This window comes from Idiotropiscis lumnitzeri, chromosome 10, assembly GCF_059441095.1.
Source record: "Idiotropiscis lumnitzeri isolate Australia: NSW breed Sydney's pygmy pipehorse chromosome 10, RoL_Ilum_1.0, whole genome shotgun sequence".
In the NCBI taxonomy this organism is placed as follows: Eukaryota; Metazoa; Chordata; class Actinopteri; order Syngnathiformes; family Syngnathidae; genus Idiotropiscis; species Idiotropiscis lumnitzeri.
In genome coordinates this window covers 8,027,655-8,055,565 of record NC_142400.1, presented here as the reverse complement: position 1 = coordinate 8,055,565, position 27,911 = coordinate 8,027,655, and the positions used below count along the sequence as shown (strand labels likewise).

General features: G+C 42.1%; 3 protein-coding genes across 15 annotated transcripts; 1 reads left to right on the top strand and 2 right to left on the bottom strand.

Moving 5' to 3' along the window:
* Positions 1-18: 18 nt before the first annotated feature.
* LOC148328935 (uncharacterized) lies at positions 19-3,579 on the bottom strand. Of its 3 annotated transcripts, none has more exons than XM_088306166.1 (6): positions 3,448-3,579; positions 1,679-1,772; positions 1,482-1,594; positions 1,341-1,395; positions 686-787; positions 19-607 (listed from the first exon to the last, which is right to left on the bottom strand). In XM_088306166.1, exons 1-6 carry the CDS (start codon positions 3,468-3,470, stop codon positions 74-76), a joined length of 921 nt encoding a protein of 306 aa, XP_088162292.1. In that variant the 5' UTR covers positions 3,471-3,579; the 3' UTR covers positions 19-73. The 3 variants fall into 3 exon arrangements, with proteins under 3 accessions (XP_088162292.1, XP_088162290.1, XP_088162291.1); XM_088306164.1 differs by lacking the exon at positions 3,448-3,579 and adding an exon at positions 2,399-2,626; XM_088306165.1 differs by lacking the exon at positions 3,448-3,579 and adding an exon at positions 2,246-2,386.
* On the top strand, positions 2,224-27,911 carry adar (adenosine deaminase RNA specific). 7 transcript variants are annotated; one of them, XM_088306155.1, is made up of 19 exons: positions 2,224-2,472; positions 4,594-4,739; positions 8,116-8,359; positions 9,813-9,957; positions 19,068-20,493; positions 20,632-20,960; positions 21,096-21,288; positions 21,375-21,577; positions 22,223-22,358; positions 22,454-22,683; positions 22,789-22,945; positions 23,628-23,796; positions 23,890-23,983; positions 24,075-24,191; positions 24,280-24,407; positions 24,494-24,676; positions 25,226-25,338; positions 25,624-25,751; positions 26,396-27,911. In XM_088306155.1, the coding sequence occupies exons 5-19, from the start codon at positions 19,183-19,185 to the stop codon at positions 26,706-26,708; spliced, it is 3,804 nt and encodes a 1,267-aa protein (XP_088162281.1). In that variant the 5' UTR covers positions 2,224-2,472; positions 4,594-4,739; positions 8,116-8,359; positions 9,813-9,957; positions 19,068-19,182; the 3' UTR covers positions 26,709-27,911. The 7 variants fall into 7 exon arrangements, with proteins under 7 accessions (XP_088162281.1, XP_088162280.1, XP_088162282.1 ...); XM_088306154.1 differs by having other exon boundaries at positions 8,049-8,359; XM_088306156.1 differs by lacking the exon at positions 4,594-4,739.
* LOC148328934 (neuronal acetylcholine receptor subunit alpha-7-like) lies at positions 5,650-14,754 on the bottom strand. Of its 5 annotated transcripts, none has more exons than XM_088306158.1 (10): positions 14,586-14,754; positions 12,683-12,822; positions 11,743-11,787; positions 11,422-11,531; positions 10,087-10,166; positions 9,806-9,973; positions 8,218-8,412; positions 6,926-7,012; positions 6,738-6,847; positions 5,650-6,525 (listed from the first exon to the last, which is right to left on the bottom strand). In XM_088306158.1, the coding sequence occupies exons 1-10, from the start codon at positions 14,635-14,637 to the stop codon at positions 5,710-5,712; spliced, it is 1,803 nt and encodes a 600-aa protein (XP_088162284.1). In that variant the 5' UTR covers positions 14,638-14,754; the 3' UTR covers positions 5,650-5,709. The 5 variants fall into 5 exon arrangements, with proteins under 5 accessions (XP_088162284.1, XP_088162285.1, XP_088162286.1 ...); XM_088306159.1 differs by having other exon boundaries at positions 11,422-11,528; XM_088306160.1 differs by lacking the exon at positions 6,926-7,012.

Sequence of the window (27,911 nt, the reverse complement as noted above, 5' to 3'; positions counted from 1 at the left end):
ACATGAGGTAATGCCTAATTCATCACTTGCTGCTTTCGTGGGAAACAGCAGTGGAGAAGCAAGAGTTTTTTTACTAACTGGTCGTGTAGACCATCTGCACAATGGCACTCATGACACCGCCCCGTGCAGTAACCGCAGAGTCATCCCAGTCCATCCGGTAGAAGTTTGCAGAGCACTCAACAAACTTTTTGAACAAATTTTGAATCATTCTCCGAGCAATGGCAGAGCAGATGCGGACGAGATCAACTTGTGCCATGTACTGAACCAGGACATGGATGGAAGACATCGTGTCGACGAGCATCCTGCCAATCTCCTTGCTGGCGACGTCATATCTTTGTGACAAAGTTGCCGTGATGGATTTCTCATTTGCAGGTGGCTCCAGCTCCTCCAGAAGGATGTCCAGAGCTGATATTACGATCTTGTGCACCAAGGGCACAGTAGCATGTTGGAACAGTGTGTAAAATAACTGTCTTTGTGCCGCCGACATCTTGGTCTTGTCCAATGACCTCAGCAGTTCATCATACAGATGGCAGAGGAAGGCCTCAGTGTCCCATGCAGCTTGGGGCCACAGTTCTGAAATGTATCTGTGGAGGCCTTCGAGTGTGACCTTTGTAAGACAAAAAGATAGATCAGCGACCGGAATGTTGCACATGGTTTGTAGAAGTGCAGGGAATATTTTCCTTACCTTCCTCCTGAGCAATTGTGAAAGGCGTTCCTCTTCGTTTAGTTCGCTGTAGACTTCTTTCTGCATTTTATTCAAGTGCTGGATCCTTGCCATTGTCCAAGCCTGGACACAACAATATAATCACAAATTAAAAAGAGGCATCTTGACAAATTGAGAATGTTGCGCTGACTATTTTTTAATATGGTCCCAACAAATGACTAATATATAAAACTCTTGATTGTTTAAATGGATTTCTGAATACATGTAAGAGAGAACTGTAAGGAGCATCTCAATAAAATAATAAAATTTCAATTTATTTCAGTAGTTTAAGGCAAACAGTGAACTCATAATGGATTATATAAAATCATTAAACGTGTTCAAATTAGGGATTAATTTGCCTTCTGGAAATTATTTTTGCTGGTTTAAGAAATTATTTTGTTTCTTGTGTGATATTCTAATTTCCTAAGATGGCGACTTCCTCCAAATTATCAAAAAAAGGAAATATTTCGCTCTGTAATATATAAATATCATACAGTATTTGAGTTTCACTTATTGAGTAAATCTATGCGAACATTGCCCCAATATTCTTAATGAGCTGAAACACACATTAACAACAACTGCTTGCCTTTTGTTGTTTTTACATTCTTTTTACACTTTGCTATTATTCTGTACTTACCACTTGAAGGACAGAAATCATCCTGGAATCCAATGCCATTTGCATCTCCTGGAACCTTTCAAATTGACACAAATAATAGTTATTTGCACATAAAGTCAACATTTAAGATTTTTTTTAAATATTCATGTATATTCCTCTCACTCTCTTTGGAAGCTCCTTTTCTTCAGCAACCACACCTTCACGTCTTTGAGCGAAAGACATGGTGGAACTCGATTTTCCATGGCCATGACCACAAACTGCCTCATGAACTTTTTCTGTACACACAGGCACAAAACATGTTTTTGATATGCTCCACCAAGACGTAATATTAAGACCCATCCATTGCAAAATCCTTTTACCTCTGCATTGTACATTCGTTGCTCACTCTCTGATAAAGAAGTCATCGTGATGAGTTCTTCAAGCAGTTTATAAGCATCAGCGCTGAAGTAAGGTCTTTGGAGAAAGAAAAGCAGATTATAGAACAGAAAAATACTGAGTAAAAGGGTGGAATATTGTAGCCTGTATTTCCCACAAAATCATTTCCCAGCCTCTGCATATGAACGCAAAGATCACTTCATGTTACAACGACAATTTAGAGAAACAACGCTAATACCCCTAATTTCTGACATTCTTATTTTAGATTATTTTATCACCCAGCATCAATAAATACAATGCTCCAGACAATGTTATTGTCGTAAATAAAAACAAATAAAAACTTTAAAAAAAATAATTCATGAAAAAAACAAAAAACAAGAATGTTTGGGGTAAAACGATAACTAAAATGAACGATAACCATGGAGAAAATATCCTTTGTTTTCGTCTTTGAAAGCTTTTTGTGATCATTAAAATGTAAAATAAAAAAAAATTAAATAAAACGTGTAACATAGTGCTCAGATTTTTACGACAGTTGTAAAGCTGCACGGCACCTCGACACCCTAACTGTTATTGTTGTGTTTTTTAGCTTGTTTGACATCTTTAGGACGGCTCAGCGAAACGATCACTTTAAATGCCAGGTCAGGTGCGGAGGCTCAGGTGATCGCGCTTCCTTTGATCAGGTGCGTAAGATCACATGACCGCACCTTGTTTGAAAAGCGAATACCACGGATGCTCTGGACACGCGCCGCAACATCTTGACTCGGGGTACAGCTCACTGGTAAGGGGCTTTTCTATTCCCCGTTATGTTGTGGATGTTATCGTAAATTGCTGTCTCAAACTTAGCGATTGTTTCATAAATTGCCTTCTCAAACTTTCAAGCGATTGTCTGCAATGTTACGGAAGTGCCGAAATAACGTGCGGGTCGAAGCTGTGCTGCCGTTGACATTAGTTGGTTTGTGGGAGTGCTGTGTACTTTAAACGCATGCGATCGTTGTTGCGAGCATTGTGGGAGATGTAGTTCGCTTATGGCGAACTGCATATGGCTCGTACAATTGAAAACTAAATGTAACTGAGTGCCGACTATATTCTTAATAGTGTGTTATTAGGATGGACGTTAACGTTAGTGATGATTCGTGCATATATTTGTGGCCTGCACATTTCATACATGTATTTATTTATAATTGGGAGCAATCACGCTGGTTTGAATGCCATTTATTTGCTTCTGTTTATTTGTAACTTCAAACTGTGCTTTTAACGTTGTTTAGGTTATTACCTGCGCTTTCCACTACCTCTTACTGCTCAAGACTGAATATATTGCAATTGTACATCTAAATAACAAGAGTAAAATAAAAAAGAGGAAAAAGTGGAAGATTTTGACCTGAGTCATTTCCATAATACACCGTAGTCAACCATTTCCGTGGGAAAAACGGAACAGCTATGTTTTATTTGTTAATGGTTATTCAGCGTTGTTGTTAGTAAGTTAATAGAATTTTCAAATGTTCTCTTTTTTGTTTTTAATTAGCAATACTTGTTAAATTAAAAAAAAAAAATCGCACCTGATAAATACACTCATTATAAAAACTAAACTAAAAGTAAGCATCCCACCCCCAAAAAAATAATAAAAACTAACAAATACATTCTGAAAAGTAATAACAACTAACTGAATTAGAAATAGTCAAAACGAAAAAAAAAACTAAACTACAATGAAAAATCCAAAAGTATAATAACCCTGGTTCGGGAAGAGGTAACATACCTGATGGAAGATAGATTCCCCATTGTTAAAGTCTTGTGAAAGCTCCGAGCGTGTCCGCTTGTTATGGAATTGATCACGTTTGCAGGGTGAAGTGTTTTTTTTTCTATTTTTATACAGACTTGAATGTGCGAAGTCTCTTTAATCTCTTTGATATACATTTAAGCTCTTTCGTCGTCGTCAAGCGCTCTGACGTCAGCGAGAAGCAACTTGCGTCATTCGCCAACTGAACATTTTCGGAAAACTCTTAATTCCGAAATTTATATCAGAAATGGCAACTAACCGTAAAGTAGAAAACAGTTGTTACTGCCAATATAAATAATAATAGCGTTAACTAGTTCCCTGCACAAACTTCAAAATTAAAGCATAATTCTTAAAAACAGGAAGTCAAGCAAAACATTTTCCCCCCACCATTCTTTACTAACCAATACCAGCATCTAGTATCCCATTAAACTGAATTGAAAAATGAGCAAACAAAACACAAACATTATACACCAAACTATGCAGTATAACTAAATTAAGAGGGTAACATAAAAATCCCCACACACACAAAGGAAAAATAGTAATTATAAGTCTATTCAGAAAATAAACCCATCATATTATCATGTATTATAATAGGCTGTTTTGTTTTAAGTCTCTTCAATATATTTTTTTAAGTTTTCCATTTCTTTTAAATAACTCGGGCGGGGGAGAGGCGGGGGGGGGGGGGGTCGACAGTTTCCCACCCCCCCCAAAAAAAACTACAGTATCTCAACTTTGCTCATGATCATGAAGAAGGGCAGGTGAATTCTTCTGAGGAAGTAGTGAGAGATTTGAGAAAAATTGTTTGAACTGGACCCGTTCAATAATATGGTTAATTGTCTGTTTTTTGCACAACATGGAAGTTATAAAAAAGATACCTGGTTTTAAAAAAGGTCTGTGGGCAAATTATCTTCCAATTCTGGAATGATGTATCAGTTAAGTGTATTATTTACCCCAATTGAAGAACATATAAAAATATCCCTCTTCAATTCCACTAGTAGTCCATAGCAGACCACTTACATGTTCTGTTTCCGTGACTGTGAGTTTGTTTGGTGTGTGCTGCTGCTGTCATTGAGCATGTGTCTGACGTCTTCTAAATTTATTATCTGCACTGCGTTTCAACTGCAGCTCGCAGACGCAGTCAGTTGATCCAACGATGCATTGCCCTGGAGTCGAAATATGCTCAGTGGCCACATTGGATGGTACACCTGCAGGAGCTCTATTGTGACCATTTCTGCCTTTAAAAGAATAGAAATGCCAAAAATGAATTGAAGGTATTAATGGAACAATACTTTTTAATGTTGTGTGGTGGTTTGTTTGCTTGGCAAGGTCAGGGCACTCCCCTTGAGCTGTCTCCCGCTTTAATTGACAATCATTTAAAACTGTAAAAGCCTGTTTGCTTCCTCAGCATGTTTTCCTTTCCCTTCTCGCTCTCAGGCATATTCTTTACTTTCTTGCATCCTCTGCATAGCTCTCCTCCTCCTCCTGTCTTCAATCATCCCCTCCGTCTCATTTCTGCCGTACCACCGCCCCTTATCGCTGCGCTCCACTAATCACTCCCTCCACTACCATCACTCTCTGGCTAGTTATCCCTTCGCAGCACTCTTCTCAATCCTTTTAAAAGTTCTATCAAATGGGAGTGAACGATTGGGTGTTTTTCCTGAGGCATGTCATTGTTACTGTTTAAGTTATAGTGTTTACTTAACAAAAAAATATCTTAATACTGCCGGGTTTTCTGATTGTATAAAGCATTCCCTCCATGCATCTATCCATTTCTTCTGTTTATTCGGGTCAGGTCGTGCGAGCAGCAACCTAAGCAGAAAAGCCCAGACAAGGGGGGCAAGACGAGGGTATCGGTTGCTTGGTATCGGTATGGCGTAGTACTCAGTAGTTGAGTATTTGTCTGGTATTGGTCTGAAAAATGGTGGTATAGTACATCTCTAGTATAAAATCCGCTACGGCAAGACATAATTTCTATGAAGAAACATTCCGTTCCACAGAATATGTGACCAGTTTGTTTTAATTGCCAATGGAAAAAAAACAAAAAAAACCTTGATCTTGGATGTTATGTACATGCATACAATCTGCAACGTGACGCGTCACAGGACACATCTATTTCACTTTGCATGCAGTTCTCATGTTTCCTTTGTTACTTGATGAAACAGCACAATGTGTCTAAAAATCCAAAACATGAAGAACATTGTGCTTGCAAAGATGCCTTCCTCCAGTCTGTCCGGTTGCCTTTCAGAGGAAGTCTTTGGCCAGAGCTTCTCCAAAGTTAGGTGCGGCCATGAGAATGGCGATGGTGCAGATGATGTTGAAAACGCTGAATCCGACTAGACACAGGCGGTCGATGACGGCCGCGGCGAACTGCCACTGCTCTGCTAGACTGAGCTGCCGGTCCTGCTCGCGAACCCGTTCTACCAAAAACTGCACTTCTGTGAGGAGAGCCTGGAGCTGGTTGTCCACTGCCCGGCTGCCATTGACGCCACTGTGGGAGTTTGAGGGGGCATCCCTCACTGAGCCCATTCCAGAATCTAATCTACATGCCCCAGGAGACATGGTTGTTGACTCAGGTTTTGGCGACAATGGCGTCTCCTGCGATTTGCCAGATGAAAAGTGTGGATGACTCAGCATATCTCCTCCTCCATCTAATACTTCTCCATCTTCACCTGCTGGTGCATCGGAGCCTCTCATTTGACTTTGACTCTGAGCTTCCAGTTCTGCTGTGGACGAAAAGGCCTGGAGCCCCATGTAGGGCAGATGACCATTCGGTTGAGGATGCAAATTGGGGCTGGGCTCTCCATGGATGGCATGTGGGAGAATGATGGCTTGGGAGATGCACCGGTGTGGCGGTGAGTGGTGGAGCTGAGCCAGGCTGGCTCTCAGGGAGGCAAAGCTCTCGGGGAGGATGGAGGTCAGATGGGTGGTGGTGGTGGTGGCAGGTGAAGACAAAGTCTTGCTTTGAGTGCGGCTGTGGTGGTGATCGGGTTCGGCTCCCTCACCTGGACGTTTCATTCGGAGAAACCAAGGGACCCATTGCAGCAGAATCAGGTTGACCTGTGAAACAATGACAACAGGAGAAGAGGAAACGACAACTTGGGTTTAAACCACAATGAGATTCTATCCTTGATGGCAACGGACGAGAGTCAGTTCCAAGTTAACTGCGCGTGTCACCCAGCCATGAGGTTTTTGTCTAAGCTCGAAAATGGAACACAAACTACAGCTCCCACCTTCTTAGCAGAGGTAACAACACGAAGGATCCAACTCACCCAATGTGGAATTTGTCCATTGTTGGGATTGTGGTGGTGGAATTGAAGGACAATCACTGTAGCCACCACGGACATCCCAACAATCACCATGGTGCTGGCGAAATACTGACCTAAGATAGACATGGTCAACTTGCCTAAAAATCCATTTCGACAACTGTCAAACAGTGCAGAGAAATGAAGAAACTGACCAATGAGCGGTATAGAATCTGAAGTCGCGGGCATGATCTCAGCAACCATCAACATGAAGACTGTCAGAGAAAGTAGAACGGTAATGCCTGCAAGAATCGGATAAAAATAATCATCTTTACTCCAAGAGTCAGTGTACCGGGGTGCCTTCAAGTTGGAGTTGAAACCTTTATCTTGTCGGATGAACTGACAGCACACCTCGCTAGACCTCATTTCAGCAAGTGTCAAAGGATGAACTCTACGTGTGTTGAGCGTTTTATTTGGGCTTTTTGCAAAAGTTAGTGTGACGCGAGCTGACTTTTTTTTTAAAGGGGAAGTCAAGTTTAAGTTAAAAAAAAAAAAACATTATTCTGATTCACAATATGAATTAAGCAGCGGCCATTTTGCCACTTGCTGTTTAACAATAACATCACAGTTGCTCCGGGCTCAGGTAATGACGAATCAGGGCTCAGCTTGCATATGTCACATGACCAAACCCAGAAAACAGGTTAATGTGAGACTTTTTAAAGTGTCTGCACTGAATAAAGTAGATAAAAGGTCACTCATTTTACAATTAGTGCTGTTATTTGAATTTTTTTGGGTTGGTTTCCAATTCCTGTTTTTGTTCTAATGCCATTTGCTTGATAGAACTCTCAATTGGTAACGCCATGTTTAACTCTTTCACTGCCATTGACGGGTTTAGATGCCAAAAAGTGCATTCATTTTACCTGGGCTGGTTAATGAATTAAGGACTTTTGATTCCGATCGTTTACAACTGGTTTGCGTTTGACCCCCTCCATCTGTTTCTGCTGTTTTACAAAAAATGGTACCCACTGAAGATGAATGCTACGTTAGCTTTTCATGCTAGCTGGCGACTGCTTTAGCTTTTCTATGCATCTCGCCAGTGATCAACAGGTAGTTTTTTAATTTTTTTTAATTTTATTTTTGTGTTATGTTATGTCTGTAGGCAAAATTTTGCGAATCATCCAAATACTAATTTCTTGCGGTTGAACTTAGCACAACTCTACTGTACTTGGTATTCTGTGCTTGAATTTAAATTCTGCTGACTTTCTGACAACACTCCTTCCTTTTTTTTTTTTTTTATCTCTCATCTTCCCTCTTGTCTGTTCTTTCTCCTCCTCTCAGTCTCATCGCAATTCTCCCTACAGTGTCTCCGAAGCGTGACAGAAAATTTTCCCCGTCATGTTGACAGAACAAGACTCTCGGAAAACCACAAGAGTGTTGAATATGCAGACAGTCACGCGTCTTTCAACTTCTGACCCGCACACGATTTCTCCTATTCGTGTCTCCTCACCCAAGCTGATCTTCTCGCCAGAGTTGGCCGGCAGCAGGAAGACCAGCAGAGTCATGGACGAGAGGAGCACGCAAGGAATGAGAAGGTTGAGAGCATAGTAGAGGGTCCGCCGGCGTAGGGTGACCACAAAGGTCACGTCAGGGTAAGGCTCTGCGCAACACTCGTAGAAAACCTCATGACGATTGCCGGGCACCTCTGAGGGAGATATCGGGGGTCAAAGATGCACTGATTAGGTCAAGACAATGAGGAAAAAAAACTGTGCAAGTCCATCTCAGTTTATGATGGTCCTCATAAGGCTATATGACCTGTTAGATTAGGCCTCTTTGGCAGAGATAATTAGATCGGGGGAATGAGCTAGGTCCAATCGCTGTGACATCTCTCTTGCTTGGATTTCTTTATTCTGGCACTCAGTTGCACACACATGTTGTTGAATCCAGTTAAGCCCCCCCGGTCACACTTTGTAACGTGCTCTTGCCAGAGGCGACATCGGTGTGGGGGGCTCCTAGACAGTATAAGAATGAATACCATTTTGGACCGATTCGATCTTCTGCATTGGTGAGAAAATGGCTCCACGGCATGTCTCGATCTTTCTGGCTTCCATTAAATAGTTTAACTGAGAAAATACAATCTTTTACTTGTTACTGTTAGTAGAATATTGCAAGGACTAAAGATGAAAGGACAGGTCGAATTGTGCCAGAACTCTTCAATTGAGGCTGGGATGCGGATCACAACCGTATTCAGTTAACTCTTTGAATACGGTTAGTCACGGATACTGTTTATGCAATTGAACTGTTGTGTCATTTAGTTTTTATTAAATTGTATCTCTCAGATTGCTTGTCCTGTCTCTTGTCAAAGGTTAGACATTTTTTTCTCTTGAGACGAAGTTAGTTATAGACGATGGTGCGTTCTGATTAATGCTGAAATTCAGGTTACGTCCCGCCGTAGGAACTGAAGCAAAACCGAGGATCTCCTCTGTAGGTTGTTAAATTATGAGCTGCAGTTGAGCTAATAACAAATTTTAGAATATAAATTAGAGGAAAAATGATAGGGAACTTCTCTATGAAAAAAACCCCAAATCCCATTTGGGGAGGAACTGTCTTGGTAGATATACATGCTATATATGGTATCGTGAAAAAGTGGAGGCTGCCCGGTGGGATTATTGTAGAGGCGCTCAAACTATGTTCAAGTTATTCATTCTATTTAACTACTGAGCCACATTGTAGTAATGTTTTAATCTGTAGTCAATGTTTATAGGTTTTTGCCATTGCCTGGCACCTATTTAATTTAAATGGCAATATTTAATATTTTACCAAAATAATTTTTCAAAACATTTTATTACAATTGTATTTCCCAACAGCATCCATTATATTAATATCAAGGTAAGTCAAGCAAAATGTAACTTGTTTTATTATATAAAATACAATAGGAAGAAGTGATCCAAGACTTTTCCACAGTTTTGTATATCACAACAACATCAATGCATAATGAGGCATGAAAGGTTCATTTTTGAACTCCCATTTCTGCCGCTAAACATGCCTCCATCCTTGATGCAGGACAACAATTTCAGGATGTAAACAGTCACTCTCACCCAGTAGGTCCCACTCTCCATTGGGCATGTAGCCCGACACATCTGCCTCCTTCATCTGGATGTCCAGCAGCCAGCCGTCAAACGTCCAGGAGCCAAACTTCAATTCGCATCGCTGAATATCAAAGGGAAACCAACGCACGTCCACATTACAGGTACTGATGAAAATTCCTGAGGGAGAAGAGAGGAGAGTCGGTGTTCCTTAAAAAAGAGAATATTTTTGCAGAGGGAAAAATAGCCTCAGTATTAAAATAATTATAAAAATAAATAAAATGTCAGCTTACCTGGAGGCAGATATTCACAGAAGCCGCTGGAGTTTACCAGCACGTTGGTTTTAAAAGTGCTGTCAAATTTGTCGTGAGCGCTGCAGTAGAATGACAGTGATGAGTGTGTGTGTTTGTAATGATCGCCTTAGAGACTTAAATCTCTATCCACAGTCCCGTGGGTAGCAGTGTTGTTCTATTTTCTGTCTACATGAATTGCTTCTGCGTTTCAATTCAAATATCCACGTAAAACGTTATAATGTGCCACATGCAGTAGATCGGCGGTCCGTAACCGCCTAACAACCAGGTACCGGTCTGCGGGCCACTTTGGACTGGACCAAATGATGGTGAAAGAAAATAAAAAGTGCAGTACTTCTGGTTTATTTATTATTTAAGGCTGAAAAATATTTTTTTGTAAACGTCACCAGATTCTCTCTGTCACATTACGCCAATATTAAACGAACATGCTAGTAAAATGAATACAAAAACAGACCATGTACGAAGCCCGTGCTGCATAATGTGCGCCACAGAAAAAGAAATAAACCCACAAGTGACAGCAAAAACATGTCCATCACAAAACGAGTGACCGCATGTTGGATTTTCAAGTCAAAGCAATCAAACTGTCACAATGACGGCCTGTAGCTTACAAAAACCTCGTAAGACGGCTCACTTGTATCACAAGGAACCACTCTTTTCAAAACTGTGACCAGCACGATGCAACGTGCATTTCGACCACATTTACCAAGGTTAAGTGATTTGTCAATTCAGATGAAAGACACTTTCGCTCAAGATTCTCAAAGGTGTTTTCAAAAAAACATCGCGAGACAAACAAGTTCAAGTAGTATAATTAATGATTATATATATATATTGATTATATAATTAATGCCCTGTCAATAGAGGTCAAACGAGTGAAAAAAAGCAACTTGATCACTTTTGAAATGGGAGATATTTTGCACACAATGCAGCCATTATGGAGTTCGGAAAGGGAAAATTAGTCCCATTTACCACCTATAGATGGGCAGGGAAGTGTTTTTTTTTTTGCTTCTACAGTCAAAACCTTTTTTAAGAAGGTCTTGTGGCCATATGCTTGGTTGTGCGCTTAAACTGGGATCACCCTTTGTTGCTCTCCCCAAAATCAGGAAAGAAGCACGTTCAGTAACTGTACATACACAGGGAAGATGCCTACCTTATTATTATTATTATTATTATTATTATTATTATTATTAAATAAATCCTCAACTTTGAGGCATCACCAGTGCCATGAATCGTCATCCAGTCACAGATGTAAAAAAAAATAGCATTGTCAATATTCATCCCTCAAGAAACGCAATATGTGTGTGAGTGTGCATGACAAACCTATTATAAAGCAATATGTCAGGTGTCCATACTTGATCTGCAGTGAAGCGAAGGTTTTTAACTCCCGGGTACTCTGACTGATTCCACTGCAAGTAGTGATCATACCACTGCTGGGGGGTGCAAAGATAAATTTTATTGATTATTAATCTAGTACTCTGCTCAGGATAACAAGAATACATTATACAGCAGTCATGTGTGGGTATCTGTATTAAATTATTCAATTCTGCATTTGTGTTCTCCCTGTTCTTGCCATCTGTGTTGCTATGGGGGCTTGTCTATTTATACACAGCTATAATAACACATTATTAATTAATAACTCACCATCTGCAGCCAGATATTCGTGGTGAGAATCTGGTTCTTTTCATCCTTGAAACATTCAAACGTTAAAAAAAAAAAAAAAAAAAAAAAAAAGCAATTTAATCTGTGAAGTGAATAATTCCCAAACACTTTTCAGACACTTTTTTTTTTATTAAATTGTTCAACCTTGGCAGAGCCTACTGGGTGCCATTGTGCAGTTGTTGGTTATTGATCACTTTAATTAGAGTAGCAAGTGTAAACAAGGCTATTAGGACTCAAACTCAAAGTAAGAGAATAGCCTGTAATATCGTAATTCTATATTTTGTTGCCATCAGGCAACACTTCTTAGCGAGCAAATGCCATCAAAGGAAACATTCGAAGTCGAAAGGCAGGAATGTCCCTGCGAGAGAAGTCCCACAGAGGTAACGCCATAGCGAGCTGCAAATTGACAAAAAAAATAAAAAAACAGTCGTAGGGCCTGAATCACCTCAGATTACCGAGATATTATTCAAAATACTGCATGTAGTTCTTCCATCAGGCAGACTTTATTATTAGAATCTTTAAAAATAATAATAATAATTGCTCACTTATTTTATTGTAGGTGCCTAATTATTTTTGGTATCTGCATACGTTTACATTTTAAAAAGTTATTTATTTCATTTAATTATGTTGTAATGTTTATTTTGGAAAAATATGAATATTAGGCCAGACAAAGATGTATTATTATTGTTATTAGTAGTAGTATTATGAAAACATATTCAGTGCGATAATTTCAGTGTGGATATTTAATTTTATAATTATTGATTAATATTTTAGTTGGTGACGGAGGCTCTCCACCCTCTGCTTTTTAATAAAGCACGATTCTAAAACACAAAACATGTATGCTGTATACACTCAATTGGTACAACTTGGCGGCAGAGACAATTTTTTTTGTGTGTTGCGCTGGCTGTGTCAATTTACCTACCACATCCATGACTTGCATTAGCGTGATGGAGAAGTGGACAGTGAGGCTGTGGGAGTCATTAGCCACGGGCCTCTCCATGGGGTTATAATCTCTCAGCAGCTCTCTGAGCAAAAAGCGTTGATGGGGACCCTGCGTTGTCTCTACGTAGGTTGAGAGGGGTACACGTGGAGATGGAGAATTTAGAACGTATTGATTATGTGAGGAAAAGAGGAGATGAGAGCCATGAAGAAGAGAACGCTGTGTCAGAAGAAAGCAAAAGAGTAATAGAACCGCGCTACTTCTAATCAATTACAACCCTTGATTGATCACTGGCGGGCACGCAATCGCTTCCTGCCGTTGTAAAGATGTCCGCTTCGTTTCAGGCGCAGAAAGTGAGGCGGTGAAATGTGGAGATAACCAGGACACGTAGCATTGACTGCAATGTGAGCTTTCACTTTGCAGATCATAACTCCTGATGAAGGGGTTTTGATTCAGTGATTTCTCAAGAGGGCAATTACATCGATGAGGACACAACGATCACTTAAGCGCCGCAGCACACTTTGCATTTGGACGAAAGGATTGGCCTACTGTATGTGTTGGCTGCACAAGTTCTTCTTCACCAAGTTCTTGGAGAAGAAAAGCACCTTCCAAGCAGTGCTCCCACTGAGTCGGAAGCAGGACAGAATTTCTTTATCAATTGAAATATTAACATGCAAAGGCGTAAGACTCAATGACTAACTGTTTGAGAGTGGGCAAACTCGCATCTATCCAGAAGAAGTAATCGATGCCACATAAACCATTAAAATATAAATTCCCTACATTTTATTGTAGCCATAAAACTTTAAATTCACTGCAAAAATGACCAAAATAGAATCCCCTCCACTTTTGACGGTGGCCTCACCCCCGTTCATCTGCATGTTTATTGCCAATAAAGGCATTGCTTCTATAAAACTGCAAATTGAACTAGTTATGTTTATTTTAGCCTCTGGTTACCTGAAATTGCCTTGAGGGTGGAGGGATGAATAACGACCATGATCTAACTCTCAGATATCCCAAATTATAGCTACAGTTACAGTGCAGGAAAGTGTGAACACAAAAACGATGGACGAGTCAAACTAGTGCGAGTAATGTTTGAGATATAATTCATATAAAAATAACGTAACACAAAATGCAGTGGGTATAAAAAGTCTACACACCCCTGTTCAAATGCCATGTTTTGGTGAAAAAAATTCATACCAAGATAAATAATGTCAAAACTGTTTTGTTAACACCATTAATGTGCCCTATAACCAGTACACCTCAATTTGGAAAGTAAAAAAAAATAAACAATTGAGGTGATGAGTTTGCACAAGCGTGCACACCCTCTTGAACTTTGTAAATGGGAATGTGGCTTTGTTAAAAATTAACAAGTCATGTCAAATGTTTTTTTTTTTAACTTCCGCTCTTAAAACTTTTGGGGGTTTTTGAGTTGCACAAGTCATGCATGAATGATGGAAAATGTTTAGAAATTATCACAAAAAAATGCATCTGAATATTGGTGAGTACTTTTTTATAGCCACCATATGTGATGTACTGGCATATTTTTTTTCAAATAATACTTTCATAAAGCATTTACCAGGGCAATACACTTTTCATTATTCGGATATAAATGAGGTGTCATTTATGATACAGATAATATTGAGTCCATAGGGTCAAGCTGTTTTAAGTTGCCATTTAATGACCCATAATTGCCGTCTCTTTATTGCAGCATGGTTCTATCAATACCCCCATGCACTGCTAAGCAATAACGAGAGGAATACATCTCACGCATGACGCTTGTCATTACAAAGCAGCTTCTTCAGTCGTGCAAGCATGCAAGGTCACACACATGCAAACACAAACAAAACCACACTTGTTAGAGCCGAGGACTCTCAAAGTCACTCACCGGGCAGCTGGGTGGCAAGTGTCAAAAGCCAAAGTGCCGCAGCCTGCAACATGCTGCGTGCATTCCCCTCGTGTGTGCACGGAGAAAGAGTAGTGGAAGATGATGGATAGATCCAGATGTGAGGAGAGGTTGAGTGTGAAATGAACAGCAGTGGAGCGAGGGTAGAAGCGAGAGATGGGGAGGAGGAGGGGAGAGAGAAAGAGAGGGTAGGTGAGAGGTGGAGTGAGATGAAGGAGGATGCTCTCTGTTACTAGTAATGTGCCTTAAACACATGCAACAGTCCTTTATCTTGGCAGGTGGTTTACTTATAGGAAGTTCATCATTTGCCACATGTGTTCAATAGACCCATCAGCCACCTCACCCCACATCAATATTTCTAAGGGACTCAACGTATATTGTTGTATGGAGAAACAAAACCACAATAGGTCACAAAATCACAGGCGCTTCGGTGCAGTACTTGAAACCATCCGGTAGCTTTAACCTGAGCACTTCATACTAGAGTAATGCTGACACCTACTGGATATTATTGCAAGTGACAAAATAAGTGACACGCTAAATAGTAGCCACCAATAATACACTGCTGTATTCCTCTTTTCTTAAGGACAACATGACGTCCCGTTGTCTATTTTGTTTTTTGTGGGGGTTTTTCACGTTTTTGTTACAATGATATTGAAACTTATTTAAGCAGATCATATACAACCTAAGTTACTTTTAACCCAGTTTACATTTGGCCACCTGTAAATTCACATTTCATTAAAACTGACTTTAAAACGTTTTATCCTATTAGAAATACAATGATTTAAAATTGAACCGATATAGGACCTTTAGTAATTAATGCAATTTCAAACAGGCTTTGCTTCTCTTTTGTGCCTAATTCGAGCTTTTTTTTTTGCTAGGACTTCTTATTTATTCATGCATCTCATTTATATATTGTAATTCTCTTGACTTCTCTCCATTTTTTTCGGCCGAAATAATAACCTTGATGTGTGACGTAATCATCATGCGACACACCGCTGTACATTCTTGTCGCAAAATGATTGCGTCACAATTCACTATCGCGCTGGAGATTGTTTCCATCTCCGTAATGCGCTTTTCCCGAGCCAGTGGAGACAAAACAGGGGATCGAGGTAAGGGGTGGTATTCCTCGCTATTTTGTCAAATATTTTGATAGTTTGTTGACGAAACTCTGTGCTGTGTGCTCAATGAACGGTCTGTGCGTCAGGCGGTAGGTGAGGAATGGTGCAGTGGTGGTGTACTATATATGACCGCCACTAGAATGGAGCTAGGCTGCTAAACGGGCTAGCCTCCGTTAGCTTGAAGAGGCGCGATCGCAGCTTCGCTCTTCTAATTGTTTTTTTAGCGTGACGCTTGAAACAAAAATCCGAAACATTGTTCCCTGCACGACAAATGTAATGTAAAGCCGTGTTTTGTTTGATTAGATCATGAAGGTGGATGCACCTTTTGTCTCGCTACCTAATCAACTATATCATCGCCAAAAACAAAAAAATGTTTTGTTAGCCCTTTTGAATTATTTTGGGCGCGCGTGTCTGTCAATATTTGTTTATGTCTCAAAATGTGCATCGCGCGCACGTGGCTTATTGACTTAATGCTGTTCTTTTAACAACACGTGCACTAAGAGCAAAAGTTTACATGCGCGCTCACGTAGAATATGCATCCGTGCACATTGTATAAGATTGATGCAAATTTGTGTTTTTTATGAGCTGTTAGCAAATTTAGGATTAAAATGAAGCAGGCTGTTTTGTGTAATGCTTTTTGGTTCTTTAGCTGAGGTTTGCGTTCTTAAGGGCTGAATCTAACATGCGGTCACTCGTTTTGTGATTGACAACACGTTTTTGCTCACTAGTATTTTTTTTCTCCGTGGTGACCTTCACCATTGCCATAACACCGCATCATAATTTCTGCTTCTCCAAAAGTCAGTTTTAGATTGTTTTGTTGTTGTTACTCAACACGGCGTCAATGAGCCTTCCGGTCACATGACTCAAACGAAAGCTTTCCATCTCTCAAGAAGTGAAATCGAAACTACATTTGTCTTGTGGCGGTTTTTCTCTTTCGTCCTTTTGCATCATTACTCGGGCTTTTGCTGGTCAAATTCGTTGTAGGATAAGACGATGTGTTTTTAATTTACCTTATTTAGCGCACCAGTCGTGTTGTTTTTACTCTTTGGAATAATCCGAGAACAAGCTCCTCACGGGAAAGAAGCAGACACAACTTTATTTTTTTTTAACTTTTAGCACATATATGGGCATTTGTTTTATTTTCCACTTTTACCGCCACCCATTTCAAGCCATTGTTTATAAACTTAATTGCAACCCCTTCCAACAACAAGGTGAGGTTCTATTGAAATGGAAACCTAATTTCTGATATCACCGTCAGTCACTTGGAAAAAAAGCATCAGCCAGAAATTGTTAGACATTTTTTCGTTACTAGTTTCGGTTGCAGTGGAACAAAAACTTGTAAATTTGTTGCACGCTATTATAATCTCTCAAGGAGTACTCACTTAACAGACTATTCTTGGCTTCATTGTTTCTCAACATTTAGTATAATACTTGCGGACATACTACATGTGTATTTGATTTGGAAGACTGAGACCTTTGTCGCTGTAAACTGCAGTGTTTTTTGCAGAGGATAAACAATTTATGCCTGTGAGCATTGTCGTCTGTCTGCATTTGCGCTCAAATATTTTTTTTAAGCCCATATCTTACTGAGCGGTGGAGGCTTGCCAGTTTGAGTGAAGATAGCGAATGTTGATTTTTCATCAAGGTTTGATTATGGTTGCAAAGGCATTGACAAATAGTTTTAATGGTCACCATCTACTTTTGAACATGTTCATAAAAAGGAAAACTATGTGGGACCATTAAAATAGTATTCGAATGGCTTTGTGACCTTGAATGAAAATCTACATTCTCTTCGTTTTGTTAACAATCGCAATCCTTTGCCTCTCAGCGAGATAAGGACTTACTGGATTTGAACACCGCAACATTGGTGTTTGTTTCATTAGTGCATTCATAGTGTCTTACATTGTGTGTTAGCATTAAACTAACAGGCTTTCATATGGCGAATTTGCTCAATGCATTTTGTTCAAATCTTTTTCTGTTTAGTTTGACAGTGACTGTGGGAGTCAATAGACAGCTTGAAGGAAGTACATGGCGTTTTTTTTCAGGAGTTGTTCTCTTTGCCAAACTGCTTGCCACATGTGATTTACAGTGGCCAATTTTGGTTTAATTTGATTACTTAACCAAAACTGAACCAGGTTAGTCAAACCAAGTTTGCCAACACATTCACTCATACTGACCAGAGAAAGTCAAATGTTGGTTAGTGTACAAAACAAACATGGAAATAGCGGTGTTTAGGACAAAAGGGATTTTAAAAATCCTCAACCCTTAAACTTTGACTGTTGTCAGCACCATGCCCGTTCGTCCCCAGGCTTCTGTCCGTGTCTGCGGCGATTACGGTGATGCGCCAACGTTGTGGTGGTGTCCATTAGCGTGACAGCGTCCAGGCCTGTTCGCATCCATGTGACAGCTTAGATCTGCTGACTGAAAGAAACCTGACTCAGTATTTGGTGTTTTGTTGCTGTTAGTCAAAAATTAGGCTCACTTCTAAGGCTGGGCGATAATTAAGTATCAGAATAGACACGTGACCAACATCAATATGTTCAATGGCAACAAAAAAAAAGCATGGCTCTGAGGTAGGGTGTTCGTCTCCCAACCCAGAGGTTATGGGTTGCATCCCCGGTCCTTGTGACCAAGTTGAAGTGTCCTTGAGCAAGATACTGGACCCCCAACTGCTCCACATCAAATGTAAAATTAGCGTGAAGAGCTGTGGGTGCCTTATTATGTGGCTTTGGTAACTTATAAATGTAAGGTCAATATAATCAGTTACATGTGCTTGTGGTGTGTTACAGGTGAAAGTGAATTTCCTAACGCCGTTTCTGAGCCTTTTTTTATTGTCGGGTGACTCTTGCCTGCGACAGTCTCACGTTGCTCTGTGATATTCTCATCCATCAAAAACATTGTAAGGCTCAAACTGAAGCGGAATTGTTACAAGAATATTTAAATTATTCATCGCCGTCCTTTTACCCTGGGATTCCGTTTCAGTGTGACTGAGACGGTATGTCACCTTGCAATGTCTGTTGACAGACAAGGTTATAATTCTCTAGATGCGTTCAACTGCAGCCCGGCAGCTGTGGTGTTGATTTCCATTGTCGTTTTCCCGATGGCACTGATAAAGTTTTTAGATCACGGGGGTAGGAATTTCTGTTGGTAAAAGAATAGCCTCTGTGGTATTGATATTGTATATTTTATGCGGCGCATCACATTAGAGGAGACATTTGATCATGGCAGGTTGAAGGGTCACCAGCAGGATCTTAATGGGAAATAGCTTCTTCTTGTATTTCCACATCCCCTTACTGCTTCTGTCTTTTCTAATGTTGTCCTGTGCTTGTTTTTATTTGTCTTGCAGGTGTACTTACGCTATCCTCCTCTGACCTTCAAGGGGTTTACTTTTGGTTGGTGTACATTGCGTTTAGACTGCATATCCAGCCTCTTTGGCCCCTTTCTTTCTTGACCCCTGCGCTATGAGCAGAGGTAGAGGTGGGTCTTACAACGAACAGTACTACCGACACCCACCACCATATCACCAAGCAAGGGAGCGTACCGAAAGATCTGGCCCATCTTCCTTCCCACGAAGCGGCCCACAGCTCCAGCAGCCATTTCCAAATTACTACAACAGTCCTGGAGCATCCCCGCAGCCTCTTTCCCCCCTTATCCCCTCTGCCCCTCCCATACCAAGCCCTACAAAGAACCCTCCCACCCTTAAGACGCCCTCACATGGTCAGAGTTATAATCCCCACCCTGACCTCAATTCTGTTCAGTACCTGCAAGTCCAGTTTCTGAGAGGGCAGAGCACCGAGGCGCCAAAGTTCAAAGCCAGTCCTCAACAACCTGGCCGGTTAAGTAATTTCACATACCAGCAGCAGTCTGGTTACAGTAGATATCCAAAGCCCCCCTGGGGTAGAGGTTATTACAACCAAGGACAACTGAATCAAAACCAGGTGCAAAGTCGATACCGTGGCTCCAGCAGTGAATGGAGCGTACATGCCGACACTCTCGTCGACAGTTTTCAGAGCTTGTCCCTCTACCAAAATAGACCGAGCGTCATCACTCTCACTCCAAAGATCCAGGAACAGGTGCACGGGGCTTTAAAGCCGAGCAAAAGTGTCTCGGCAAAATTCTTGAGCAAAAAACTACATCTTCCCAAAAAAATAGTCAACCAGGCACTCTACTCATTGGAGCGTTCTCAGAAAGTCTTCAAGCAAGGACTTTCCCCTCCAAAGTGGGCTTTATACATAAAACCTGTGAGAGGCGAGGAACCTCAAAAGTCTCTTTCACGGAATCCCCAACAAAGTGAAGTTAGGTTCGAGGTAAAAACGGGAATAGAAGAAGACTCTGACTCAGAAACGCAGTCTAACTGCTCTTCTTCGGAGTCTTCACTTTCAGAAGAATCTCACTCATCTGGACAAAGTCGACATCAAATTTTCACAATGGCAGATCAAAAGGAGCGAGTCTTGCAGCACCTCCTGGATTTAGCGCCGGTAACTGCTCTCGTGCTTGCCAAAAACATGGGCTTGAAGTCTTCCAAGCAGGTCAATTCCACCCTTTACGCCCTGGAGAAGCTCGGTGACGTCGTGAAGAACCGTGACGTCACGCCGCCCACCTGGGAGCTCTCAGCCCATCGCAAAGAGAGGATGACGAGGGCCCTGAAAGCCACTCAACGCGAGCAGGTGGCGAAAGCCGAAAATGAAGACAAGCCTCTCTCGCTGCCTGAACCAATGTCAGAACTTGAGCCGCTGCCATTTGACGAAGTTTGGATGCCAAAGACTGAAGTGGTAGGTTCCGGGTTCATATTTCACCTTTTGATCGGATAAAAATGTAGCCTTCTGCTCGGGGATTATGTAAATCAAGCTCTCACAAATATGAAGCGCAACACTCCCGTATTTGAATAACCCATTTTATTTTCCTGTCAGCTCTCTCCTACAACGGCGCAACCGCCACCCTTAAACACAAGTCAGGAGGAAATGACTGTGGAAGGGCAGTGGGCCTCCGATGATATCCCAGAGTACCTTAACGCCATTCGCAAACAGACGGACTCGGAGAGAACGGCCGCCGATAACGCCAACCCGGTTGGAACTGTTGCTGTGTCTCTGGCTGCCCCGCCGGCTCAGAACCTTTGGGCAAAGTTGCAGGAGGTTCGTCTGAAGAACCCCGTGAGCGGCCTCATGGAATACGCCCAATACCTGGGACAGAGTTGTGAGTTCATACTCCTCGACCAGTCGGGACCCTCCCATGACCCTAGGTTAGTCCCCCCGAGCTCATACTGTAAAATTTTAATGTATATTCACGAAACGCTTAGAGGAAAACAAATGGCTTTTAATGAATTAGTTTAGCTTATCACGCCTCATTTGTGCTTTAATTCCGCTCTGCCTGCCAGATTCCGCATGCAGGTAATGCTGAATGGGAGAATGTTTCCAATTGTCGAAGCCTCCGCTAAGAAGGTCGCGAAGAAAGACGCCGCCGCCGCCACTTTGCTGATTCTCTTCGGAGAGATGCAGGGAGGTGCGAGTAGCGGGAATGAAGGAAGTACTGCCGGTATCAACCAATCAATGGACACGCTCTCCAACTCTGTAAGTTGGAACTCCACAGCTTCGCAATGGGTCAGATTTTAGGTTTCAAGAATGACAATGAAATAATGAATGTCTGTTGTTTCCAGGGCACCATTGAGGGCTCAGGGGGTGTTTTTGGGGAAGGTACTGTGGAAGTGATGGGGATGCCCGAGGGACCTCGCCAGCCACTGTCGCGCTCACTGCCAGGGGGGAAGAATCCCGTGTCTGTTCTGATGGAATACAGCCAGCGCAGCGGGAACCCCATCGAATTTATCATCACTGGTCAAGTTGGCCCACCGCATGATCCAAGGTACTTTCTACTTCACTACCATGGCCTGTTTTTTTTTTTTGTGTGTATTCATATATCCTTTTATTTATTTATATATTAGGTGTTGCAATGATATTTCTTTTTCAATATATCATTCACCGTATTCAAATGAGAACATTGAAATGAACCAAACTGTTGTTCATTTATTTGAATCAACCAAGTGCCAACAAAGGACAGTAAGGCGCTCTTAAGTCAAAATTTATTTAGTCGTTTAGCGATACTCAACATTTGTGCATAGACAACCAGAAGGAAATATAGTTCATCTAACTTCAAGTCTGCTCACTAGACCCCTCTGGGTCTTCCCTTTTGAGTGTGGTGTTTCCCCATCTCACATGTTTGTCAGAAGCTTCTTTATCTCGTCCCACGTGGCTCTTTCAGGAGCATTTTGTCACACAATGCTGCCTGGTCCGTGCCAATTCAGTCTTTTCTACTTTTGGTTGGCTCTTCGCACAGTCAGCTGACTGACTAGGATACACAGAAAGCTTGTGTTTGACTGCATCACCAGCTTCTCATATTGTAACCATATATTTGTTGTTTAATGTTAGAAGTTAGAAGCCTCCATTTCAAATCGGCGCCCAGGACCATATGTTTGGAGTTTCAATACTAAACTCGGTGTCTTGCCCTCAGGTTCATGTACCGAGTAAAGGTTGGAGAGAATCTGTTTGCGGAAGCCTCAGCTCCAAGCAAAAAGGCAGCACGCCAGCTGGCAGCAGAGGAGGCCGTCAAAGAATTGATGGCCGACGGTCGGCTGCAGCTCAACAAGGTGAGGACCGACAAGATGAGGAAACGCCAAGAGGTTTTATTGTTTTCCTTGTTTGTTCTGTAAAGTTTTCTCGTCTCCTTGCCGTCTCCCTACAGCCCCAGTTGCCTCTCGGTTCTTCCAGCGATAGCGATAGCTGTGGGACTTGCCCCTCCCTGCCACCTCTGACAGCCGATGAGTTGCGGGCTGCCCACGAGGCAGGGGTCGGGGATCTCATCAACCACCTGAACAACAACGCCGTTTCGGGGCTTCTCGAGTACGCCAGGGCCAGAGGATTTGCTGCCGAGATCCGCCTGGTGGGGCAGTCCGGGTCAGCGCACGAGCCCAAGTATGTCTGAGCTTCCCATGCGTGCAATGGTCATGGCAATTTTATTATTTCCTTTTTTGGGGAGCGAAAAGAATGCCAGTCCTGATTTTCTTTTGTGGCTTTCAGGTTCACCTATCAAGCCAAGCTGGGTGGACGCTGGTTCCCGCCAGTTTGTGCCTCTAACAAGAAGCAGGGCAAGCAGGAGGCAGCCGACGCGGCTCTTCGCGTTCTGATTGGAGAGGCGGAGCGGGCAGCCCGCACTGGGGAGCTGATCCCTGCTGAGGTATTTAATTTTTTTCCCCCATGCAGGCCTCAGTCATTAATGGCTGATCCAGTTGCTCAGGTTATACAACAGAAAATACTGTTTATTTATTTTTATTTTTTTTTTAAGAACCAACCTTAAAATAATTAGGAGTTTGGGAAAAAGTTAATAATAATAATAATATTATTCCCTTTATTAGTCCCACAATGGGGAAATTCGAGATTCGAACCCAGGCCTCCTGGGGAGACTGGGTCCTGAACGCGGCGCCTTAGACCACTCGGCCATCCTGGCAGCTTGAAACTTGAAATTAAAAAAAGATTGTTCACTCAATGTATATTTTTAAATATATAATTGGGGGGTGTATAATTAAAATTCAACATCATTGTGTATGAAAATGAAAAATAGAAAATAAATGTGGCAGCACATTGGACCTCCCATTTTTTAATCTCCTCTCAGGCAACAGTGTGGAGTTTTTATGTTCTCCTGTGCTTATGTGGGTTTTCTGCTGGTAATCCACTTTACGACCACATCGGCAAATCATGCATGTTTCGTTTATTGGAGAAACTCCATGAAGTGAAAGTCAGTCTGAATGCTTGTTTGTCTCCGTGTGATTTAAATGGTATATAATATTATTGAAAATTGTTTAAGAGTGAAACTATTGATTTTTAGAATGTCCTTATCCTCCTGCAACTCCCCTTTCTAGCTTCCCGTGAGTGGCAGCACGTTGCACGACCAGATCGCCATGTTAAGCCACCAGCGTTTCAATGCCCTGACGACACGCATCCAGCACAGCCTGCTGGGACGCAAGATTCTGGCCACCATCGTCATGAGGCGGGGCGAAGGCCTGGGAACGGTTGTCAGCCTGGGAACGGGTGTGTGCGGTGTTTTGCAGAAAATCCCGATCGATCCGTAGCTTTTTGCCAGTCATCTGACATTGATTCTTTGTTTTCCTTTTTGAATTCCAGGCAATCGTTGCGTGAAAGGGGAGGAGCTGAGCCTCAAAGGGGACACTGTGAATGATGGCCATGCTGAAATCATCTCCAGAAGGGGATTTGTTAGGTACAAACATTTTTTAAAATAAATGTGTCATTTCATTTTCGGAATACCTCTCTTCTGCGGCATTATTTACAAATTTTTCTCCCGCTCTTAGATTTCTGTACAGTGAGTTGCTGAAGCACTTTGAAGGCGGTGACAACAGTATATTTGAGGCGGCGGAGGACAACAAACTGCAGATCAAATCGGACATCACCTTTCACCTCTACATTAGGTGGGATGGTGTCTCTCTTGTTCCCCCTTCTGCCTGTGCACCAATGACGTCATAACTCACCGGTCTTTTTTTTCTCCCTCATTTGAAGCACGGCGCCATGTGGGGATGGCGCTCTGTTCGACAAGTCGTGCAGCGAAACGGGGGAAGAGGTGGGCTGTCACCAGCCTCTGTTTGAGAACGCCAAGCAGGGCAAGCTGCGCACCAAAGTGGAGAACGGTGAGACCCTCGAAACACGTAAAGATTCGGGCACACTTTGGACCCGTGTGACCTGGTCGGTTTGTGTGTGTCGTGGTCGTAAAAAGGAGAGGGAACCATCCCGGTCGAGTCCAGCGCTATTGTGCCCACCTGGGATGGCATTCAGCATGGAGAGAGGCTGCGCACCATGAGCTGCAGTGATAAGATCCTGCGCTGGAACGTGCTGGGCCTACAGGGGGCGCTGCTCACTCACTTTCTGAATCCCATCTACCTGAAGTCAATCACGCTTGGTAAACCATTTTGTTGCATGCTCTCAGCTTTGAGTGCTTCTAACTATAATTATGCACAGATACTGGTTGAAGAAAAGAGTGCCAAGGATATTTAATATTTTCAGGGTAATTTTGGGCTGTTAAATCCCTGAATGTCATCTGTACCATATGGACATTCTTGAAAAGACATTCATTTGAGTTGGGATATCATAAATTACGTTTTCTTAGCACTTTTTCTTCAAAAATGTTAATTATCTCAAAAACTAGAGCCAGTTCGGACAGACCAATGTCAATTTTGGATTTGGTGACATCAAAATAACCTAAAACTGTCCAACCAGTGATCAGTGTTATTGGACCCCTTGCTTTCCATACGTCTTATGTCATACACATACTTGCTGGCCACACCATTTGGTACACTCGAGTCTGATCTGAATCTAATGCCGTCCAATATAAGATCTGAGATCAATCCAATGGCACGGAGCATTGCTGGAAAAAAACGGCTAACAGATTATTTAGAATAAATGCACCAGCTTCTTACATTTTCTAACTTTTCTTCTTTCTTCCGTTCAGGCTATCTGTACAGCCACGGTCACCTGACTCGGGCCGTATGCTGTAGGCTGGCCAGAGATGGCGACGCATTCGGCCAAAGTCTCCCCTCTCCCTTCCAGCTAAATCACCCTGAGGTGAGAGGAGGGTCATAAATTACTTTGGGTTCCTTTCACTAATTGAAGCTCTCTGCCCGCTTTCTTTATCAATGAAACAAGTGTATTGATCTGCCGACAACAAACGGGCAGTTCACGCTTACTGTGAGGTGAAATCTGACGACAGCTGCACTAATTATCCCGGATGTGTCTATTACTCGACCGCATTAGTATTCGGATTCTAACCACGTCATTGCAACAACCTGTTGCATCGCTTCTTTCCTCTCCTACCTGCAACCCACCCTGCTTCATCTGGCTGCTCCACAGGTGGGCCGAGTTAGCGTGTACGACTCCACACGTCACACGGGCAAAACCAAGGAGTCCAGCGTGAACTGGAGCCTTCCGGACCACACGAGTGTGGAGGTTCTGGATGGGACCAAAGGCAAACTAGATGGGTATGTATACATTTATTGTTAATAGTACTCCAAAACAGCGGAAGCTCTAAAGTTCGAACACCCTTAAAGTTGTTAAGTTTTAAACAATTCACAGCCACATGTAATGTGTAGTCCATTTTAATGAGAAAGTATAAACCAAATATTTAATATAAAAATTGCCCAGTGTAAAGAAATGTTTTATTTTACTTAGATTTGTGTTGTACAATTTACAATCAAAGAAGTAAATCATGCATAAATGGCTACAAATCAAGTGTATCTCAATTAACCAATTATGGCTAAAAAACATTTTAATTATTGCAACAACTATTACAGTCGGTTGGATTCCACGATTCAACTAGATTCCGATTCAGATACTCACGAATTGATTCAATTGTGATTCACAGGTTTATTGCTATGGTCAGCTGGTTCTCGCTTACTCATAGATACCAGAATTGTTTTTGTTTTTTTTGTGAAATCATTTTTGATCCACGGATTTTGCAGGCCATACACTGGCAATTCAAATTTTGAATTGCAGCAAAACTAAAAGTCAGACATTTATAAAAATGGATCTGTTTATGGAATACCCCTGTAACAGTAAAAACAAACTTCAACTATTTTTCAATCAAATCATCCCTCAACTATTCTCCTAATTTGATTTCCTACAGGAACAAGCTGGCCGTTTCCCGCGTGTCCAAATCCAACCTGTTCTGTCTGTTCCGCACACTGTGCCAGCGCTGCGACCGCACCGACCTCCTTGCCATGCACTCGTACGCTCAGGCCAAGCTGGCGGCCAACTCCTTCCAGCTGGCCAAGCACCGCTTCTTCCAAGCGCTCGGCGACCACGGCTACGGCGCGTGGATCGGCAAACCGCTGGAGGAGAAGAGCTTTGAGGCCGGGGAGGAGACGCCCAGCTTGCCCGCCGCGTTTGGCGGCAGTCGGAACGGAGGAGCGATGGAATACAACCAGGCGGAGGCGTAGCGTGAGGCGCTTCTGATACTCGGGCACCAGTCTGCTCGAAAAGGGAGGGAGGCAAGAAAAGGACAATCAGACCTGAGCCACTGGCCGCCCATGCGTCATCTGGTGGAAACGCAGCTACAGGCTACCGACAGACTGATGGCTAAGGACAGACGGAAGAGGAGTTGGATGAGATGCTGACAAGCCTAGAGGCGGAAGGGGCTTTGAAAATGGCAATATAAAGAGAGAGAATGACGGAGCAACACAAAGCTGCTATTTATTGCTGGTTATGTTAGCTTATTCATGTAGAGTCGCATGCAAGTCCATAACTGAAAGTCATGTGACCTGCCAGTGGCTTCCTTTCGTGTTTCAGAGATGTCTCTTCATGACCAACAGTGAAGCTGAAAGAAAACCACGCAGAAGCGAGCTTTACTTTGCATTTCTTTGAGCAGACTAAAGGTGCCTCTAGTGGTTTAAACCAGCTATGTAAAAAAAAAAAAACATCCATCCATGCGTGGTCGCCGTGGTTACCGTTAGCAAACCAGAGTTTCGTGCACCTCTTTGATCGGTCCTATGCTTTTATATATACAGTAGACAAGAAAGATGTCATGACCTCCAGGCTGCACACGAGTTATTTTCGTCAGGATGTACTTCTGCGAGGTCACTACCACCACGTTTCTTTTACCTGCGTCCTTATTTGGTCATTCCACTTTTACATGGAAAAGATTTGTCGTCAACTGAGGTTTTATTTCTTTATTTTTTTTTAATTTAGATGATGCAATATGCAATCTACAGTATACAAATGCACAAATGGGATTCAAGTCCTTTCAAAAGTAGCCCAAATGTTCCGGGCGAGAAATGTCCTTACTGTACAGTGTTGGTGACTCCGGCGTCAGAGCACGCACACGCTTCAACCGGTAAGCAAGTTTGAGGTTTTTTTTTTTTTTTTTTTTTCCCATGCGGCCACTTGATGCCTGAGGAAGAACTCTTAATAATCCACATTACTTTTCTATTAATTGATTTCCAGCTTAAGATAATACCTATAAACCCTTTTTTGATGGCATGGTGCATCCTGTCCAAAGTTTCAATCCACTGATGCTCATCCAAAATCTAAACACGTTTTATTTTGCAATTAATGTATAAAAAAAAAAAAAAGATGCTCCTCCTGACCCCCGTTAGCAATATATTCTAGAAACTCAATGTGTGCGTGTGTGTAGGTTTAATCTT

Bases quoted from the DNA above. Each gene is read 5' to 3' on its own strand.
- adar (XM_088306156.1), top strand. From the start codon at position 19,183: ATGAGCAGAGGTAGAGGTGGGTCTTACAACGAACAGTACTACCGACAC. The intron at 21,289-21,374 runs GTAAGTTGGAAC...TGTTGTTTCCAG, and splicing joins TGGACACGCTCTCCAACTCT to GGCACCATTGAGGGCTCAGG. The intron at 21,578-22,222 runs GTACTTTCTACT...TCTTGCCCTCAG, and splicing joins GGCCCACCGCATGATCCAAG to GTTCATGTACCGAGTAAAGG.
- LOC148328935 (XM_088306164.1), bottom strand. From the start codon at position 2,448: ATGTTGCGGCGCGTGTCCAGAGCATCCGTGGTATTCGCTTTTCAAACA. The intron at 1,773-2,398 runs GTGCGGTCATGT...CTTTCTCCAAAG, and splicing joins GTATTCGCTTTTCAAACAAG to ACCTTACTTCAGCGCTGATG. The intron at 608-685 runs GTAAGGAAAATA...TGTCTTACAAAG, and splicing joins CACAATTGCTCAGGAGGAAG to GTCACACTCGAAGGCCTCCA.
- LOC148328934 (XM_088306158.1), bottom strand. From the start codon at position 14,637: ATGTTGCAGGCTGCGGCACTTTGGCTTTTGACACTTGCCACCCAGCTG. The intron at 11,532-11,742 runs GTGAGTTATTAA...TGCACCCCCCAG, and splicing joins CGAATATCTGGCTGCAGATG to CAGTGGTATGATCACTACTT. The intron at 8,413-9,805 runs GTGAGAGTGACT...TATCTCCCTCAG, and splicing joins TGGAGAGTGGGACCTACTGG to AGGTGCCCGGCAATCGTCAT.